A 19,149-nucleotide genomic window follows, 5' to 3' on the forward strand; every position below is an offset into this window, starting at 1 on the left:
TTTGGTCTCTTTATAAGTTAAAGTGTTATTTACTATTATAAATAGAGAAAATGGGTGAGTGGACTAGACAGACACAACCCTTCATGTCAATGACATGAAGGGTTGTGTCCGAATGACGATTTTCACACACAAAGGGTTATGTCCAAATTGCAATTTTTTCAGACATGAATGGGTGTGTCCGTATTGGCAGTTTAAACACTATATATATTGGACAATTCTGTTCAATTTTTCAATGAACAAAACTCCCTTCACTTTCGTCTTCCTTAAAAGAAAAACGAGACAGTCATTTTCCCAATTGTTTCGCAGAGAGTTTTAAGAGATTTACTGGAATTGCTATCCAGTATTCTCACCAAGACTTTGTTGTATCCTAAAGGGAATTTGCCAGTAATCTATAGCAACTCCGTGGGGCAAATTGATCCTAAAAGAGAGTGATTACACTCCTCAAAGTCCAACTACGTTCCGATTCCATTTCTTCCAACCTTTTTGCACAACAAGTCTTGCCTTCTCAAAATTGATTTTCTCTCGTGAGGATGTGAAAAACACACTTCTGCTAAATGCTGTAAAAGGTATGTGATCATGCAGGCTGATCCTCATTAAACAATCTCAACATGTCGCATCATCTTGGCAGTTCAAGATTAAAGTTGTTGATTCTATGCTGTATTGCAGCTTTTTTACCTCTGAGGATTAGAATAGGAGGGACTTTGCAAGACAACATAGTATAGGAAACAAGGGTTATGGGACACCTTGCAGCATCTTCATTAAGAACAGCTCAGAATTTCTTGGTTTCTCACAAGGATGCTTACCTATGGCCCCATTGGACCAGCTGAACTCATTTTTCAAGCAGACAGGGTGGGCCTAAGGCTAAGATTTTGTGTACCATTTGTTCCACCATATGGCATGAATTTGAAGCCCCTTGTGTTGTGATATCTAAGGGCGCGAATGATAACCATTCTGTTCCATAAATCAAATTCTTGCCAGAAATTAATTTCTGGAGGAGAAATCTGTTTGATAAAACAAGACAAATTCTGCTTCAGAAATTGATTTCTGCTTCTGGAAATTTTTGAATGTGCCCAACAAAAATCAAAAAATTTAAATTTCACTCAAAGTGGGTGGCCACAGGTATTCTAAGACATTCTGTAAAATTTGACATTTTTTATTTTTTTTATTTTTTTTGGCACCTCAAAAAATTTAAATTTCACTCAAAGTGGGTGGCCACATGCATTCTAAGCCATTCTGTGAAGTTTTGAAATTTTTTATTTTTTGATTTTTTTTGGGCACCCAATAAAATTTAAATTTCACTCAAAGTGAGTGGCCACAAGTATTCTAAGATATTCTGTGAAGTTTTGAAATTTTTTATTTTTTGATTTTTTTTGGGGCACCTCTAAAAATTTAAATTTCACTCAAAGTGGGTGACCACAGGTATTCTAAGCCATTATGTGAAGTTTTGAAATTTTTGATTTTTTAATTTTTTTTAGGTACCTCTAAAAATTTAAAGTTCACTCAAAGTGGGTGGCCACAGGTATTCTAAGCCATTCTGTGAAGTTTTGAAATTTTTTATTTTTTGATTTTTTTTTGGCACCTCAAAATATTTAAATTTCACTCAAAGTAGGTGGCCACAAGTAATCTAAACCATCCTGTGAAGTTTTGAAATTTTTAATCTTTTGATTTTTTTTGGACACCTCTAAAAGTTTAAATTTCACTCAAAGTGGGTGGCCACAGGTATTCTCAGTCATTCCGTGAAGTTTTAAAATTTTTTATTTTTTGATTTTTTTTGGGCATATCAAAAAATTTAAATTTCACTCAAAGTGGGTAGCCACAGGTATTCTAAGCCATTTTGTGAAGTTTTGAAATTTTTGATTTTTTAATTTTTTTTGGGGCACCTCTAAAAATTTAAATTTCACTCAAAGTGGGTGGCCATAGGTATTCTAAGCCATTAAGTGAAGTTTTGAAATTTTTGATTTTTTAATTTTTTTTGGGCACCTCTAAAAATTTAAAGTTCACTCAAAGTGGATGGTTACAGGTATTCTAAGCCATTCTGTGAAGTTTTGAATTTTTTGATTTTTTTGGGCACCTCAAAAAATTTAAATTTCACTCAAAGTGGGTGACCACAAGTATTCTAAGTCATTCTATGAAGTTTTGAATTTTTTGAATTTTTTTGGAAAAAATTCAAAAAATTTCCTATTTTCCCAAAATCTTACTTTTTTTTATTTTCTGTAAATTTTTATGAATTTTTCTGGAATTTTTCAATTTTTATGGATTTTCTGAATTTTTTTTTTAGATTTTTAGGAATTTTCCAGATTTTCTAATTTTTAGGAATTTATGGAGAAAAGAAGGAAATCTCATTCTGGAAGAGAGAAGCTAGAAAAAGTAGCTTCTGTTTTTTGGGCCAAAATGCATTCTGGAATCAAAAAGTGATTCCGGAGCAAAAAAAAAATGCATTTTTACCAAACGCATTTTTGTTTCAAAATGCAAAAATTACTTCAGAATGCATTCCGAAAATTATTTAACAAATGCATTTCTGTTTCAGAATGCGTTTCGTGTGCACCCTAAGTACACTGATGGTGCTGTGCATATACTACAGGGCAGCCATCACATTTGGCCCGAATGCGTTATATGGCAGGATAATCGTTCAGACAGTTCTGTCAATGGGCTCTGGAATTCCAGTACTGCTGAATCTCTCATTCCGTACAGTGTCAATAAAGGCTAGTCTATCCTCGGTTAAGAGATTGGTAAGCATAGTAATCCTTGTCTCAGCATGGACCAGGAAAGGTGGAAAAGATACATTTACGGGCCAGGTTAATATATTACCTTAGAGCTATCAAATTAACTAACTCTTCAAATGACCTAAAATTTTTTATAGCACGTCAGTAACTTGAAATGCAGTCATCACTGTCTTTAGCCACCAATGCTCTCGAGGAAAAAACTAGGTAATGTTTGGGTGATAGCGACAGTCACTGATAAGCAGTGGTAAAGTATTTGTGCTAGATGAGGGTAGAATCTCCTTGTGGTTAAGAAAGCATGCATTATAAAAGGTTCCATTCCTTTGAGAATTATTTCCTGTACTCGAACCAGTACCATAATTAAGAATTCGCTCAAAGACTTGCATGCACATACATGAAAAACCATGTTTGTGGAATATATAAAATATTTTTGCACTTTGTACGGTCCACTGAGAAATAGAACAGAGAAAAAGTCAAAACATTTTCCAATCCTTCTATGTGAATGATTAACCATGTTTAAAGTAATACTGAGGATTATCAAAACGTTATCTTTACTGAGCTCTTCGTCTGCGATTGCATTTTTTAGTGATTTATGATTTTCATTTGATCCTCGAGCAATTGGCTTTGAGAAGTCGATAATCTACAAAAAATTGCATTTACGTGAGAAAAATGGACGGAACGGAATGGGTGAAACAACATATAGTGATATCGTCATGTCACTGTGGTGTAATCTCATCGTAACATGCTTTTGCCCTTACTCAATGCTATATTTTGCATCATCATTAACCATTAATACAATGGGAAAGAAAGAGGAATGTATCCAACTGATGCATTTCCGGCAGACAGAGCTTTACATCGAGGACTGGATTGGATTGAATACCTTAAAGAAGCTGGGAAAGTCAAATTCATCAACGTCTCTAGGAACCATCTCCAGATCTCACTTACCAACGTGCAAAAACATGTAGTACCTTACTTGGTGGATTATGCAGCTTCAGCGAAGAACGTGGCAACAGGGACTGCTTCTCGTAATTGGACCTGGGTTTCGGTTTTGTATCGAAGACTGGTTAGGCTGTTCAAGGATTGACCGCTGCTTCTCTCTTTCCATTAGTGAGTGACGCATATATTCCACGAATGAACATGAAAGACGCAGCGAAATGATTGCTTTTGGCGTAAAGTTCTTAGATAACACTGAAAGATGACATTCCCATTTCTATGAAGGCTTATGAAACTTTTTGAATTATCGGAGGGGAAGGATCCTGCATCAGCCATGACTCCTGCTTTCAATAGATGCTAAAATGTGATGGTACTTCCCGCAATTATGCGCACCTATGCCACTAAAGAGCAACGCATAGAAAGTCGAAGGCAAGTCCCAATCTAGCAGCAACTTCAACTATATGCTAGTAAGCATCACATTCTTCGGCAAACCTCCTGCGGTGTACTAACCTCTATACACACCTACTTGTAAAACTTACTTTTAATCATGCCCACTTGTAAAATTTAGAAGGTGTCGGTGGCTTACTAATTCATTTGACAGTGGTATATTCATTACCGTGTCGGTAACTTATCAACCTCTTCCTCCATCCACCTGTAAAATTTAGAAGTTGTTAACTTACTAATCAAGTTAACGTTGGTCGATTCAGTATGGTGTTGGTAATGTATTAAACTCTACCCTGTTCATCTGTAAAATCTAAAAGAAGTAGGTAATATACAAATAAATTTGACGTTGGAGAATGTTCGAGGAATTCATGGAAATTGAAGTAATGGCAATCGGTGGTAAAAACAAATAAAACTCATTAATGCCACGAAGAGGATTTTTTCAATGAAAATACCCGAAATCCAACACGTTCCTTGCAACATAACGATTGTCACCAAACCAATACCAACTCGGCGTTTCAACGCAATTGCTCAGCAGCTACTAACCCTCTTGGCTTTCATTTGGCTAACTGTGATGCGATCGAGTTGTACATCCTTCACATACACGTTGTCGGGTTTTAAATCTGACAGCTGACATTAAAGTGCTTGAACTCGAAGGCTGACAAAGCAAAACGAAAATATCCTGCACACAAGGTCACGGGACCATAGAGCTGTCCAACTTGTTAGCAGCTTTCCTAGAGGATCCCATAATCAAACAGTAAGTTTCGGACGTATCTTCTGGGAGCTCCGTGGCAACCAGAAACCAACCTCGGGGTCAAGGAAAACACCGATGCGGTGCATAGTCAGGAGACATCCAAACACAACAAAAAGAACGATTCCGAGCATGATGGTTCTGGTCAATACAACATACGTACCGCAAGCAAAGGCTATCGCCAACCCGCATATCGCAAAGTAAATGTAATATCCTGCAGCGGCGGTGTACCTTGCCTGTTGGCGAGCGCCCCAGAAAGAAGGATCATATTGTAAGAATAATGCCATGATGGAGAAACAGAATGCGGTAGTGTTAGCTATCACAAAGGCTTTGAAAGCTGGCCTGCCAGCAAGAATCGCCATTCCTTGATCAGGTCCATCATTGTAATAACCCCCAGGCATCGTGAAGGCTGCGGCGAAGGTGACTGTGACTATGAGCACTGCCACTAGTAGTTGAAGGTCGATAATGCTTCTTTTTGACGAATCGACATTTTCTAGGTTAGCGGTATTAATTCCTGTGGTCATAGACACAGCTGGCTGACCCTCAACAAATTGCTTGTCTAACCTCTTCGTAACATATTCAGTAACCCAGTCTTGGAAACACTGGATTCCATGAGATCCTTTCAACACATGAAGAACTTTTGCAGCTCTGTAACTGACCTAAAAATGTACAGACAGTGTCACTCAAAATGCTAACAAACAGAACTCCCGTTGAGTCCAAAAACATTATGGAGAACTCATTCAATTCGTCTCTTTTAGATGAGGTAGCAGGTAGACAAAATCAATAAACAAAGTTTCTTGGAGTGAACAATTACAGTTTTGGGTATCATTTGAAGTCCTTTTTTCAGTTGGGGCAGAGTGCAGGTTCTCTCTTTTACCTCAAAAACCATTGGAAAGGGGCCAAAAAGAAAAGGAAGGATTCTAGCTATATTGTACGGAACATTCTGATTCTTTCATATGCTGTGGCAAAATAATTATTTCGAAGTCAATATGCAACAATCGAATAAGAAAAGAAAGTTGACGGAAAAGACTTCAATCAGATTGTTTGTTTGCACCTGAAATGATTATTACCTAGGCCATAGTTTCTAAACGATACTGAAGAAATTACTCTGCGAATGAACAAATCAGGTTCTGTAGTGTTCAAGCAAGCATACCTCGTCATGGTCAGCAAAAATGTCGAGGGCGGTCAAATGATCCTTATTTGTGGCCAAACGGTCCACCCTCTTGTCCCGTGCAAGTATGTATATGATGTTGTGTTTTTTATGAAGCGCAGCTAAATGCAGAGCTGTGTTTCCATTGCTGTCTTGTTCGTTGATAAGATCCTCCAGGTTTGGCATCCCTAGTATGTACTTGACTACATTTACTCGTCCACCCACAACAGCTGCATGAAGAGCCGTTTGCCCCTTGGTGTTTATAATGTCACAAGCATCAGGACAGGATCTAATAAGCTCATCAATGACATTGAAGTGGCCTCGAAATGCTGCAATGTGAAGAGCTGATTCCCCCCCTTTGTCTAAGTCGTATGCCACAGAAGTATCGTATTGCAGGAGCAGTTGAACTGCTTCGACTTCGCCAAAGCAAGCAACATAGTGAAGAGCAGTCCACCCCAAATTATCTCCTTCTCTTATCACTTCTGGTCTCTTCTCCAGGATTTTCCACCAACCTTCGCAAATACAATAGGAATATGCCCTGATTTAGACTGTCTTGACATAGATATTAAAATTGCATTCCATCCCATTAATTTTTCCCGTTTCTCTCTAATAGGAAGGAATATGCCATGGTTATTCAGAAGTTTATCTAGTGATCTTGGGTAACACATGTAGAATTTAACTATCTTCAGTGTAGCATATTGCAGAAATTCGTAAAGATTTCTTTTTAGTATGTGAAATTGTTAGAAATTCATAAAGTTGATTGAGAAGAAGCTTCTCTTATTTTTAGCAAGGCATCTGCTCTATAAAGGCTAGAGCAAAAGACCGACGGTTTTTACTCTGATGCCAATCATTTTTACTGAAATATCATTCCCAACCCAAATTTATAAAAAAACTTCAGTATTTACAAACTCTAATCTTCTTTTCTTAGTCCGCATTAAAGAAGACGGACCGGTTTGAAATTGTTCAATAGTGAATGAGCAAAACAATAAAGAGAATGCGAGGATAATAACAACTCATTCTTGGGAAAAAGGATATTTCATCATCAAAATAAAAAAAATATATTGTGCTTCTTATTATATTTATAGAATACTAGGATAGGTGGAAGCCATTATACTTATAAGATACTAGCACTCTCACCTAAGAGAAGCTCTGCACGAGAGATTATTTCCATTAAAATTTGTTTCACTGGGCTTAGAATCTTGTGATACTTACTGGTCAATGAGCAGTGCACTGCGGCATGCAGAGCTGTCAATCCCTTAGGACCCTTATGAGAGGATGATAATGAGAATGCACCTAAAATCAGCTCGGTGATATGAGGAAGTCCTCGATCTGCTGCGAGATAAAGTGGGGACTCATCAGCAGCATTAGTAATATTACACAGCTGAGGATCTTCTTCAATTAGCAACTTCACCACCAAATCATGGCCTCCTCTTACTGCATAGTGCAGTGCGGTATCCTTACGCAAATTCGGCTTTCGGATTAGCTCTTTGCATGCATCAATTTGTCCATTTTCAACAACCCAATGCAGTGATCTCGCCATATCAGTGCACACTCGAACCGCTTCGCAGCTTCCCACTTTAGCAGCAACGTGTAGGGGAGTGTCTCCTCTGTAGTTACCCTGCCAAAGAAGGGACGGTCCCGATGGACATTGAAGAAGATCTTCAATGAAACGTACCTGCTTGTATTGAGCTGCGACGTGAAGAATGTTGTTCTCCTTTGGCGTTGTTTGGTGGAAAAGGTCCTCCCCATTTCCTGAAATTATTGTCTTCAGGAAATGAAAGTCTCCTGACTTTGCAGCCTCATACACTTTAGGATGCATTCCTCTCTCTCTCTCTCTCTCTCTCTCTCTCTCTCTCTCTCTCTCTCTCTCTCTCTCTATACCTTTTCATAGGGGAGTTGCAACTGAACTTATCAATATAAGCAATGAGTTCAAGTGGGAGGAATTTCTTTGAGCTTTCCTAGAGGACTAGTTCTTGAAAACAAAAAATTCAATGAAGGACTCTGTTTCTGGTTCTTTCATAATCCGGGGTTCATGATGTTAGACTTTTCGAAGGGATAAGAACACGTAAAGACTTGTGAGTCAGAGCACATGGAGGGAATTGGGTTTATTTTTTCTTGCTTGCATTCATTTAACAACCGTTTTGAGCATTCCATTTGGAAGTCGTGGTTGACTTGATTTGTCTCTTTTTGAAGAGACTTGTAACACAACCACAAGAAACAAAAAAATCAAAAGGAAAGGCTCAAAATGCATTGCATGGTAAATCCCGAATTATGTTACGTTTCTTTAGGACAATAATTAGATGAAATATTTTTACTAATGATTCACAACCAGAGTTCGAGAAGAGGCCCAACTAGGAGACGAACAGCTGAGATTTATCCAGCCACTTGTCTTGACTTTGTCAACCAATCTTCGGCGGTTCTTCAGCCAAGTGAAAATCCAAAGGAGCATTTTGACCGAAAAAAAAACATCCAAAGGAGCATTCAAGGACAGTGCCATCCAAATACCGAAATTCTAGCGCATCGACATCCAGCTGCTGAAATTTAACTAACTACTTAGCCTCTGTCAACTATTATCATCGAAAGATAAATAATTAATCTGTGAACAAGCTCATGAGCACACCCTTTAAGGCTCTGTATTTCGTAAAAAATAAATGATTTGGAAAACATTCTCCTAAAAATGACTGCTTGTATCACTTCTAATAATGAATGAACGAAAATATTTAAATATAAATTGTTGTCGATAATGAAAACATTTTTCATTAACTAATTATTTTAATCGACACAACCGATCATTTTTAGGAAAATGTTTTTCAAATTATTCATTTTTCACGAAACAAACGGTACCTAAGATTGCCTCAAATCAATCTATGAACAACTTTATACCCTCGACTACCAGAAATGTGGACAATAAGGAGAGTAGGTTCATATGTAGAGAAATACGGTGGCTTAATCCACTAGCTCATATTATTTGAAGTCATTCCATAAAATCAAGACAATCATATTTTAAGAAATGGTGAAATTCACATTAAATGAAAAGGAAAAAAATAAAACACGTTGATGCACAAGTTCAATTTACATATGTCATCGCAATTAATTATGTCCAACAGATCCCTCTAAGGAACGAAAACTTACCACAGAAGTTAAGTATATAGTAACAATGTTTCTTCAGTCCCATCATCCTTTCGTTCTCCCAAACGTCAAAACCACCATTGAAGCAACTAAACTGTAGAGGAAGTCCATCAATTGTACATGCCGTGACACATACTTTGCATATGCACTTGACAAAGTCCCTCTTTCTCAAGACAACAAAAGTAGGGGTGATTAGTTCCCGATCCGATTCCTAGTTTAGGAACTGAGAACCGGATCAAGAGAATTGATTCTTCATTTCTGGAACCGAGAACCAGACCACTTGGTCCTGGAACCGGTGGACGCCGAGCTTGTCGGCCAAGTCGAGGGTTCAACCAAGGAAGAAGTCGGAGAGGATGGCCACGGGAGAGTTGGGTGGGAGTCGAACCACCGAGTGAGGGGAGGCAGAGGGCGGAGATCAAAGCCGATCTAGAGAATGCATAACCAAGATCAAAGCCCTTGACCCACGATTCCCATCTCTTTCACTTCCAACCAAATCAAATTCACCTAGAAGCAGGATAAGTGAAAACCTAGAACACGAACTAACGAATGACTTAATTCATACAACAATGTCGTATTGGTCGAGCCCCTCACGAAAAATTCCAATCATCAAACCTAATTTCCAAACTTGCCATCACCATAACAGCCCCTCAAATCAAGGTAAGGAATTCCCAATCCTTCAAGCGGAAAAAAACCCGATTGCTTCGTTATCAAGAAACCTAACAATCCCCGCGGACGACTACCAAACGTAGGCCCCACGGCCATCGTTGTCACCGGTGGACACCCACCTTCTAGAAAACCCTCCGATGGCAAGTGGGAGATCGTCATCGTCGAAAGAAGATAAAACCCTGATCGAAGCTTCCTTGCTACTTCGCTAGAAACCGAACGGAGAGAGAGGTGTAGAGAGAAGAAGCAAGCAAACCTGAGGAAATATAAAGCGATGAACCGAAGATCACCCTTGAATTGAAGTATGAAGATTGACAATTGAGAAGAACCGAATTGATGATCAAAAGGCTTTGCGAGTTGCGACACACAGAGAGTGAGAGGGAGAGAGAGACGATGGAGACAATCTTTCTTCCTTGGATGGGAATTGCCTAGCATTCTTATAAAGGAAGCCAAAGCATGTTTGCGTCACGGAGATGTAAATAGATCCGATCTGGTTGGTCTAATTATCACCCTGGAATTGGAAACCGGACCACCCGTCACCGGTTCCAATTTTATGGAACCGGAAACTGGACCGGCGCCCTTAGGAATAGCCCAGAATCGGCCGGTCCATCTGATTCCCAGTTCAAGTGGTTCTCGTTGCACACCTCTAAACAAAACCATCTTTTACATAGTAAACAAAGTTTATATATGCAAGTATTCAATTAATACCAAAATCCACATTTTCGTAATTTACAACTTCACCAAAAAAAACATTGTTTGATGTTGCTTAATGTCATAAAACAACAAAAGGACTACACTTGAGATCTAATATTTATAGGCACCATTAACCAAGCTTTAAAATCATAACCAAAGTTTCAATTACAGAAAACATAGACAAAAGTCGTTCTAAGCAAAGATGTATATACAAACCGCGGTACATCTTAGCCTAGAATGAGAAGTAAGTCTCATCTATGGAGAAGCATTTCCACAAATTTCTTCCTATCATCTCCTTCAAATCCAAAAAAGAGATGAATGTTCTCAAGATCCTTCACTTTTTTGTTTTGCATAATTTTATTCAATCCATGGTACTTAGACAATTTAAGAAGCTCATCATTGATTTTTCTCTTATCAATGTCTAAATCTTTAGTATGTCCAATGCATCTAGCAATTATCTCCATCCTCTCTTTAGCTTTTTCAAAGAAAGAGCCAAAAGTGCCCGCAATCTCAAATAATCTAGAAACCCATCTATCACTTGCTTTGGCCCTTTTCTTCTTAAAGGCTTGGAAGATGACGATGGTGGTGGTAAGTTTTGAGTTGTACCATTAGTTGCCTCAGCATCATGATTGTATCCTTCTTCATGGTCTAAAGCCGCATGAGCTTCTAAAGGGTTTCATTGAGATTTCCCTTGGCACGATGTTTTCCAAATATGTTTGCTGGTCGATCATATTGAGGGAATGATTCCCTCTCGATGAAGCACCTGGATAGGCCTACAAAGAAAATAAATATTTCATTAGAAAGGACACAAGTGCTTTAAAAAATGAGAAAAAAAATGATACAAACATTGCAATATTTTGCCAACTATTATCCGAATGAATATCCACACAATGCTTTTTGTGATCCCACCCAAAGCTACTGTGATTTTTCAAGTCATACATCTGATCGTACTACTTTTTCAAGTTCTTCATTTTTGACTCAATGCAAGGACTACCTCTAATGTCAGAACTAAGAAGTTTTCCATCAAACCACTTTTCTAACGTAGTTATGAAACCATTCTTGAAGTCATTATCGACTTTCATTCCTCTAGCAACTAGTTCTTCAAGATCATCTAGATGCGCATTTTCCCCATCCATTGACCATACATGTTAGTCTCTCTTTATTCCCTTTCCTTGAGTTTGACCGCAATCACCACCTTCCAATCCTAAACAACTTGTTGCAATAGTAACAACTCCCGTGCTAGGGTGTTCGGTGGTGTCCCATCGATGGCGATACAAAGTTGTCCTCGAATAAACCAATGATTCATTCCGGTGCATCATCTTCACTTTATTGCTTAGAGGGGACGACGGTCTTATGTAAGCCATCTCATCCAGATGGGACAATATCTGGAAAGTCGATGTCAGCACTTGATAGCTTAGGATGCGTTTGGCAATCATTCTATTTTCAAAAATAATTTCTGTTCAAAAATAATTCTTTTTTATTCCGTGCCCCGAAACAATTTCTAAGCATTAAAAATGTTTGGTAACTGCCCAAAATTTATATTCTTGGAATAAAAAAACAACAGAAATGCATTTGGTAACTGTACAAAATTTCTTTTTATTAATAATATTTTGAATTTTTTAATATTTCTTTCTTTATATTTTTCTTCTTCTTCCCCCCAGCCACAGGCCTGGTCGCTGGCGCCAGCGACCGGTCACAGGCCAGGGCCGGTGAGGGTGTCGCGGCCCTCGCCATTGCCCTCGCCGCCGCCACCGCCGCCCTTGCCAGATCCGGTGAGGGCGGCTAGCGGCCTGGGCGAGGGCTGCCCTCGGCGGCCTGGGTGAGGGTCGCCCTCACCAAATCCTGCGAGGGCAGCCCTCGCCTAGGCCATGAGCCGCCCTCACCGGGTCTGGCGAGGGTGGCGACAAGGGTTGCCCACGCCAGATCCGGCGAGGGCCTCGACGCCCTCGCCGGCCCTAGCTTATGGCCGGTTGCCGGTGGCAGGCGGCCGGCGACTAGCCATAGGCCAGGAAAAAGAGGAAGAAGAAAAAAAAAATTCTTTTCCAATTCTGATTCTTATTTCCAGAATTAAGAAGCAACTTTTTTTTCTTCTTGATTTTGTTCCAAAACTGATTTTGGGAATAAATTTTTGCAAATTTGTGTCCGGGAATAAAAAATTTACCAAATGAATTTCTGTTCCAAAACTGATTCTGGAAATAAAAGAATAGAAATAGTTACTATTTGGCCGGTTGCCAAACACGCCCTTAGAATATCTTATATAGTAGTCAAACTTTCCGCTCAACTGCCCCGATGCATCGATTAATCCCTCTTCTTCATGCATCATCTTTACAGGTCCAAGGAACAAAGCTCTTATGTGAGGTATAACTAGGTTAGTTCTTCCTCTTCTCGTCCACCTCTTTCACGGTATCTCAGTCCAGTGATGTAGCAGCTCCGTCCAGCCTCGATAAGTTGACGGATACCTTGGCTATGTTTTCCTAAGCCCCCTCACCAGAGATGAAGTCACTTCAAAGCCATCACTTTGCCTATCATGACTGCGACTTTTGATACCTCCGAAGTTGGCGGGGTAATGCCTCGAGATGCATGAATGGTCGACACCAACTCAAACAATTGATAATTGGACTAAGCCTTGCAGTTTGATTCGATATAGTGGATAGCGATCGTATGATAAATCTTGAAATCTTCTTCATCGCGAATAGTAATTAGTTTTCCTTCTATCACAAATTTTACCTTTTGATGGAGACTCGAGGGTACGGCACCCTCCGCATGTTGAACATGGTAGGAATAACCAAAAACTTGAAAGGCGGCATTGAACACCGTCGGCCCTATCTACATGTCCAGGTCGATCTCTCCAATCACGCCTTTCTTTGTTCCGTCGAATGCACCTACGAAGATTGCAAAAATATTCAGTGACTTATGATAAAATAATACACTGTGTTCCGAACTGAAATGCCATGGGAACATTTAAAATTTTTCAATTGTCATGAACCATGATAATTTTAGAGCGGGCGACCAAAATAAGAATCAATTATATCGATGGTTTGATGCTCAGACATCGGTTGATTCGATATCCAAGGCCAAAACTATTGTGGTAACCAAAATGAATCATGGTATAACAAAATAAGATGTGTTACGACTTCTTACGAGTAGGTTATCGAAAAGTCGTTACAGAAGCTTTCATTGATTTGCAACAAAATTGCCACAATTAAAACGTGTTATGAGCTAAAAATCATGGAAATATTTTTCAAATTTCCCCGACTCTCATGAGCCATGATAATATAAAATCGAGTGGATGGAAAAAAATAGGAACCTTGCACTCGATGCTTGGATATTGGTCGACCGATTTTCAAGACTGATCCATTACTTTAAAGCAAAAATGAACCGTGGTACAACGCAACGACATTTTTTACAACATGTTACGACTTAGTCATTGAAAAGCTATCAGGACAATTTTTAATGATTCACAGCAAAAATGAACGGAATGATGATTTGTTATGAGCTCAAACTGCCAAATCGAAGCTTGTGGACACTTGAATAAGCAACCGGCAACAAAAAACTGCGGAGGTAACATGTTCTGACTCTGTTACGACAGGTAAGAAGAAGGAGAAGAAGGAGAAGAAGGGCTTTCATTCACTGTCAGTGCCGCTCTCTCAAGTTGCAGGTGGGCGAGTACATGTACATGTTTCTGTCTCGGCTCTTCTGATGTGCCGCGATAAGCTTTGTAGTCGGTCGTGAGCGATCGCCATGGCAAAGATTGCTCTGTTCGACGAATGCTGCTCTTCTTTCGCTCTGCTTTCTCGCAGAACGTTTTTAGAATCGATAGTGAAGTGATCGACTTAGAGTTCCACCAATCCGGCCCATTCGGCCGATATGAATCGGATCGTTCCTCCTCAATCGCACGATCGGCTTCAGTTTGTGGGGCTGTCTGACTTTGGCTTCTCTTCCCTACCTAGTTTTCCCATTCTTCACTCTCTTTTTTGCCCTCTCCATTTTGTAAGATCATAGAAAATGTAAGCTATCCAAGGACCTAGCTGAATTACTAGGAGAAATGATGTGGACATCGAACCCTATCGAGGAGGAGGTGTTAGGGACCCGTTATTCTATCCGCTAGGCCCGATCACTCGAGCGAGAGCGAAGGAATTCAAACAAGCTGTCGGCATCATGGTTCAAAATATTTGGAATGGAGACAATCTGGATTCGAGACTTGAAGATTCTGAAGCTCTTTGGCGCAACATGATTACTCTTGGTCCAGCGAATTCCGAAGGAGCTTAGAATTGATGAACTCCGAATTGGCTCAAATTTGGATGGACGCTTGAAAACGGGCCGCTGATCAATACACATTACTTTAGTAGTGATTAATGACGTTTTTTAGCGATTTGGAGTCGTTTAGATGAACTTTTAGGCCTTTTTTCCATTTTTGGACGAATTTTTAGTAATTAAGGTTATTTTTGTAATTTTAATCCTAGTAGGGTTAGCACCCTATATAAGGTTGCTTAAAGATTTCTAAGAGAGAAGGCAGAATTTTATATAGAGAAGTTTTTTTCTTGAGTTCTCTTGAGAACTAGATCTTATCAAGGCTCCCTTGTGGCGATCGAATTCAACTTATCGAGCAAGATCGCGAATTCTCTTGTTCGTGGCGTTATAGCGTGGATTGGTTGACATAGGTTCGTCAACAGGTCGCGTTCATACCGAGATTACCAATCGCAGGTTCGATTGGGGGTCGAAGTCAGCAATTGTAACTCACAAATCTTCGTAGAACGATCATCTTTTGCACAGATTCATATCAAGAAACTTCAGAAAAGTTTCAGTATTCCGTCAAATACTCGACACCTGCAAGTTCTATCCTGGAGTCCCGTAGCATAATGTACAGTCAATATGTGAAGAATGACATATCAAAATAGGATAAAAAAAAAACTGTCACGATGATATATATATGTTCGTTGGATAGTTTTATCTCTTCCAATATCACATGAGATCAGAATGCTTCTTCTTTCACATCTGGATTGGTATCCTCCATTTCAAACAGTTATAATGCAATCAATAGAAAGAAGTTTCCTTAGGGACTAGATTGAAAAGATTTAAGAAAGTCAGGACAAGTTTAGAATTTCTTATTCTCAAAAAGGACCACTTGGGAAAAGACAATTTCAAAGACAAAACAAGAAATTTTGATGGAATAATCTTAATTTTAATTACCTCAGTAGTCGTAAGTAAATTTGTTTTAAGTGTACCAGTTCAAAAGTTTTTGGATGCGTTTAATTCAACTTTGGAGGGATGCAAAGCCATTTCCCCAAGGATCCTCGACCGAAGGTGGATTTGCTAAAAGCAAACATCGTTTGGTAAATGTTTATTCTACGTAAAGCAACTTTGAAATAAAAAATAAAAAAGAAAAAAGAAAAAAGAGAGGGCAGACGTCGGCAAGTGCTGGCAAAGAAGGCATGGAGTTTTGGGCAACCGTCGAGCCTCGACAGCAGTGGCCAGAGGCGGCCGTCGGCCAGGTGAGCGGTGACCGGCGACCCTCTTTGCCGCAGATCTGGTCGCAACCCTCATCGAAGCTCAGCAAAAAGCACCAAGCGATGAAGGTCGATGGAGCTCAAAGAAGCCAAAGCGAGGCCGGTCGTCAAGGTCGCAACCCCAAAGCCCAAGCCCCTGAAAAAGCTGAACTAAACGGAGCCTCTAAGGTGCATTGGAAATTTTGAAGTAAACCTGTTCAAGGGGGGCATAGTTTAAGATTTTTCCTGAATTTTTCCGAATTGTTTTTTGTCCCACTACTATCTTGACCTGTTTTTTCCTCTTTTTGGAGTGCTTATGAAAAAAGGAGCGATTTTTCATTTCGAAAAGACAGAATTTGTTATTTTTATGGCCAAAATAGAATAAACAAATTAACAATTTTGTTCAATAGAGTACCGAAAATTCTAAAACTTATCGCGAAAGTATAATTGAGTCCTAAAATTTTCAAAAAAAGTGTAATCAAATCTTAAAACTTATCAAATTTGTCCAATCAAGTTCCTCAGTTGATTGCACTTTCGGAAAGTTTGAAAATTCGATTACACTATTATAACATGTTTCATGATTCGATTGCACTTACGCGATAAGTTTTGGGACTCGATTACACTTGCTGAAAATTTTATATTTCAATTATGCTTTCATAATAAGTTTTAGGATTGTCGGTACACTTATCCCTTGTTTAATTAGCAGAAAGTACAATTGATCATGCATTTTTGGACAGAATCCAATTGGTAATTTCTTCCTACACAATGAGATTTATACATTGAGAGAGAGAGAGAGAGAGAGAGGGGATAGCTTTGGCCGCCGGGTGCTCGCTGCTCATGGAGCGATGGAGCGCTACTCTGAAGGTCCCCGTCCACGCCAATGGCGCCGCGCGCTGCTGCAGAGTCGCGGTTTCTCTCTGCATCTCTCCTCCTTCCAAAACCCTAATCGTACGGCCCCTTCCCCCATCCCTTTGCTCCCCACCCGCTGCAAACCCTAGTCGCGCTCTGCTTGATTTTTGCTCCGTGTTTCACGCCGTGATGGGGGGACAGGCGCCGTCCGCGAACGCCGTCTTCTTCAGTGGGGATCGAGTCGGAGGGACCGGGAACCCCGTCGTGGAGAGGTTGTCGGACCCGCAGGCGATAGCGGAGGTCCTGGTGTCCAAGTTCGGCGGCTCCGTCAACGCTTGGGTCGTGGAGGCTCCCACCTTCAACGGCCCTTTCGCTGTCTACAAGGAGTTCGTGCCTTCGGCGAACAAGTACGGGGAGCCGAGATCGTATAGCCACGTCGGGTTCCCCGCGTCTTCGTCGACGCTCTCGCTGTTGTCGAATTGCCTGGAGGAGGTAAATTCCTGGTGTACTATTGCATCTTGGAAATGGGCATATTTGAAAACAGAGAAGTTGTGTTTTTGCGGGTATCTTTGGTGAAGCAACCTTGATCTGACGTGTGATTCTGAATCTTGTCATAGGGAGTGTTGTGCTTATGCATGACCTTGGAACATGGACAGAAGTTGAGGAACCAGTTTCTTGCAAGGATATTCATTTGATCATGGCTACAAATTACAGAGAAAAATTGGAAAATTAGAAGGAAAAAAAGAAAAGAAAAAAAAAGACATGGTAAACTGCCCAAAAGTAAGGAGAATGACTGTACCATGAAAAATGAGGAGAATTGCTAATTTTCAAAGGAAATCATTGTACATGGGACGTGGAGTCATATGATATGTGCTCTCTGCTACATTCTCTTTCACTCATATTCAGTGTTTTCTGTTACTTCCTAGAGTGGTTAGTTATCGCTTGAGCGAATGAGGAATATGGATACATGAAGCATCTTGGGAAATGGTGTCTGTCACTGAACTTCCTTCTACATTGACACCTGAATTTGGAAACGTATATGGCATGATAGGATCTGAGCACCAAATACAAAAAGGCTTGAAGAATATAACCTGAATAGCATTTATTGAAAAATAAGGACGAATGAAGTCGGGTTACAATTGGAAGCGTCCTCATTTTGCAACTTAAGAATATGGCAGCTCCTTTTAGCCATCTAAAATCCATGTTTTTTAGGTCTTTTTTTAAACTCGAAAGTCTTTTCTGGTACGATGGTTATCTCATGCTAATTAGTCGGGCATTTCAGGCAAAGAATGTCCTTTCAAGGAAAAGTAATCCTGTCTCCACAAGCTCATTACCACCACAGGGACATGAGCCGAAAACCGTCGTCCTCGGTTTTAGCAAAGGTGGCACCGTGCTTAACCAGCTTGTGACCGAGCTCAGCCATTCCCAACCAGCGTCTTCTGGACATTTATCCTCTGCTGAACAAGAGCTATTGGGTCATGAAGTGTCCGACATCCGGGCGGGGATTCAAGTTTTACCTACTTCAAAAGAAAGATTTCTGAACAGCATCCAAGAAATTCATTATGTTGATGTTGGCCTAAATTCCTCTGGCGCATACATCACTGATCCAAATGTGATTGGCAGACTCTCCCAACAGTTCATACAACGATCTCAGGTGTTGCATTTTGTCCTCCATGGAACTCCTAGGCAATGGTGCGACCATAATCGCATTTGGATTCGCCGCGAAAAGGATAGACTGCTTCATCTGCTCAAATCTGAATCTCAGAAGGCCGGAGGCAAAATACAGGTAGCAGAGAAATTTTATTTTGCTGACAGGCCCCCAAATCTAGAGATGCATTTTGCGATAATTGAAAAGTTGGATGTGAGCATCTAATTTCATGAATGTTACGGTGTGGCATCATGACTTGTACAGCATTTTGCTTAGACAGAGTTGAGGGCTGCTTGTTTGTGCCTCTGTTCACTGCACTTACCCAGTTATTCTCACTCTTGTTGCCCAGTCACAGGCATATAGCTTTTACTTGGCTAAAACTAAAGAGTAATTCCGAGTATGATTGAGAACTACCTCAGTGTAACTAAAAGTGCAAACAAACAATGTCATCTTTAAGGCCATCTATTTAGGTTTCAGCTCATGTCTTTCCTGTTCCATGGGATAAGGTACCTCGGACTTAAATCGAGTTTGAGTCTCATGTCATGGGAGAAAGTCAAATGGTAACGGAATGTACCCGTCTGGTTGGACATTTTTTCCCCTTTTCCTTATAGTCGAGCTTCAAACCATGCAGCCTCTCCTTTAAGTCGAGTTGGATTACACTTTTGATATCGAAGCTATTCTTAACT

General features: G+C 40.0%; 1 protein-coding gene and 2 pseudogenes across 1 annotated transcript; 1 reads left to right on the forward strand and 2 right to left on the reverse strand.

Moving 5' to 3' along the window:
- Positions 1-4,828: 4,828 nt before the first annotated feature.
- LOC115662322 (ankyrin repeat-containing protein At5g02620-like) lies at positions 4,829-7,814 on the reverse strand (annotated as a pseudogene).
- Positions 7,815-10,731: 2,917 nt separating this feature from the next.
- Positions 10,732-11,844, reverse strand: LOC115662324 (uncharacterized; annotated as a pseudogene).
- Positions 11,845-16,785: 4,941 nt separating this feature from the next.
- LOC115662529 (uncharacterized) lies at positions 16,786-18,780 on the forward strand. Its single transcript, XM_030584669.2, has 3 exons — positions 16,786-16,914; positions 17,017-17,307; positions 18,098-18,780. The coding sequence occupies exons 1-3, from the start codon at positions 16,804-16,806 to the stop codon at positions 18,686-18,688; spliced, it is 993 nt and encodes a 330-aa protein (XP_030440529.1). The 5' UTR covers positions 16,786-16,803; the 3' UTR covers positions 18,689-18,780.
- The last annotated feature ends 369 nt before the right edge of the window (positions 18,781-19,149 follow it).

The sequence above is a fragment of the Syzygium oleosum genome, unplaced genomic scaffold (assembly GCF_021117445.2).
Source record: "Syzygium oleosum isolate NSW1041296 unplaced genomic scaffold, Sole_v2.1 Sole_v2.15, whole genome shotgun sequence".
Classification (NCBI taxonomy): Eukaryota; Viridiplantae; Streptophyta; class Magnoliopsida; order Myrtales; family Myrtaceae; genus Syzygium; species Syzygium oleosum.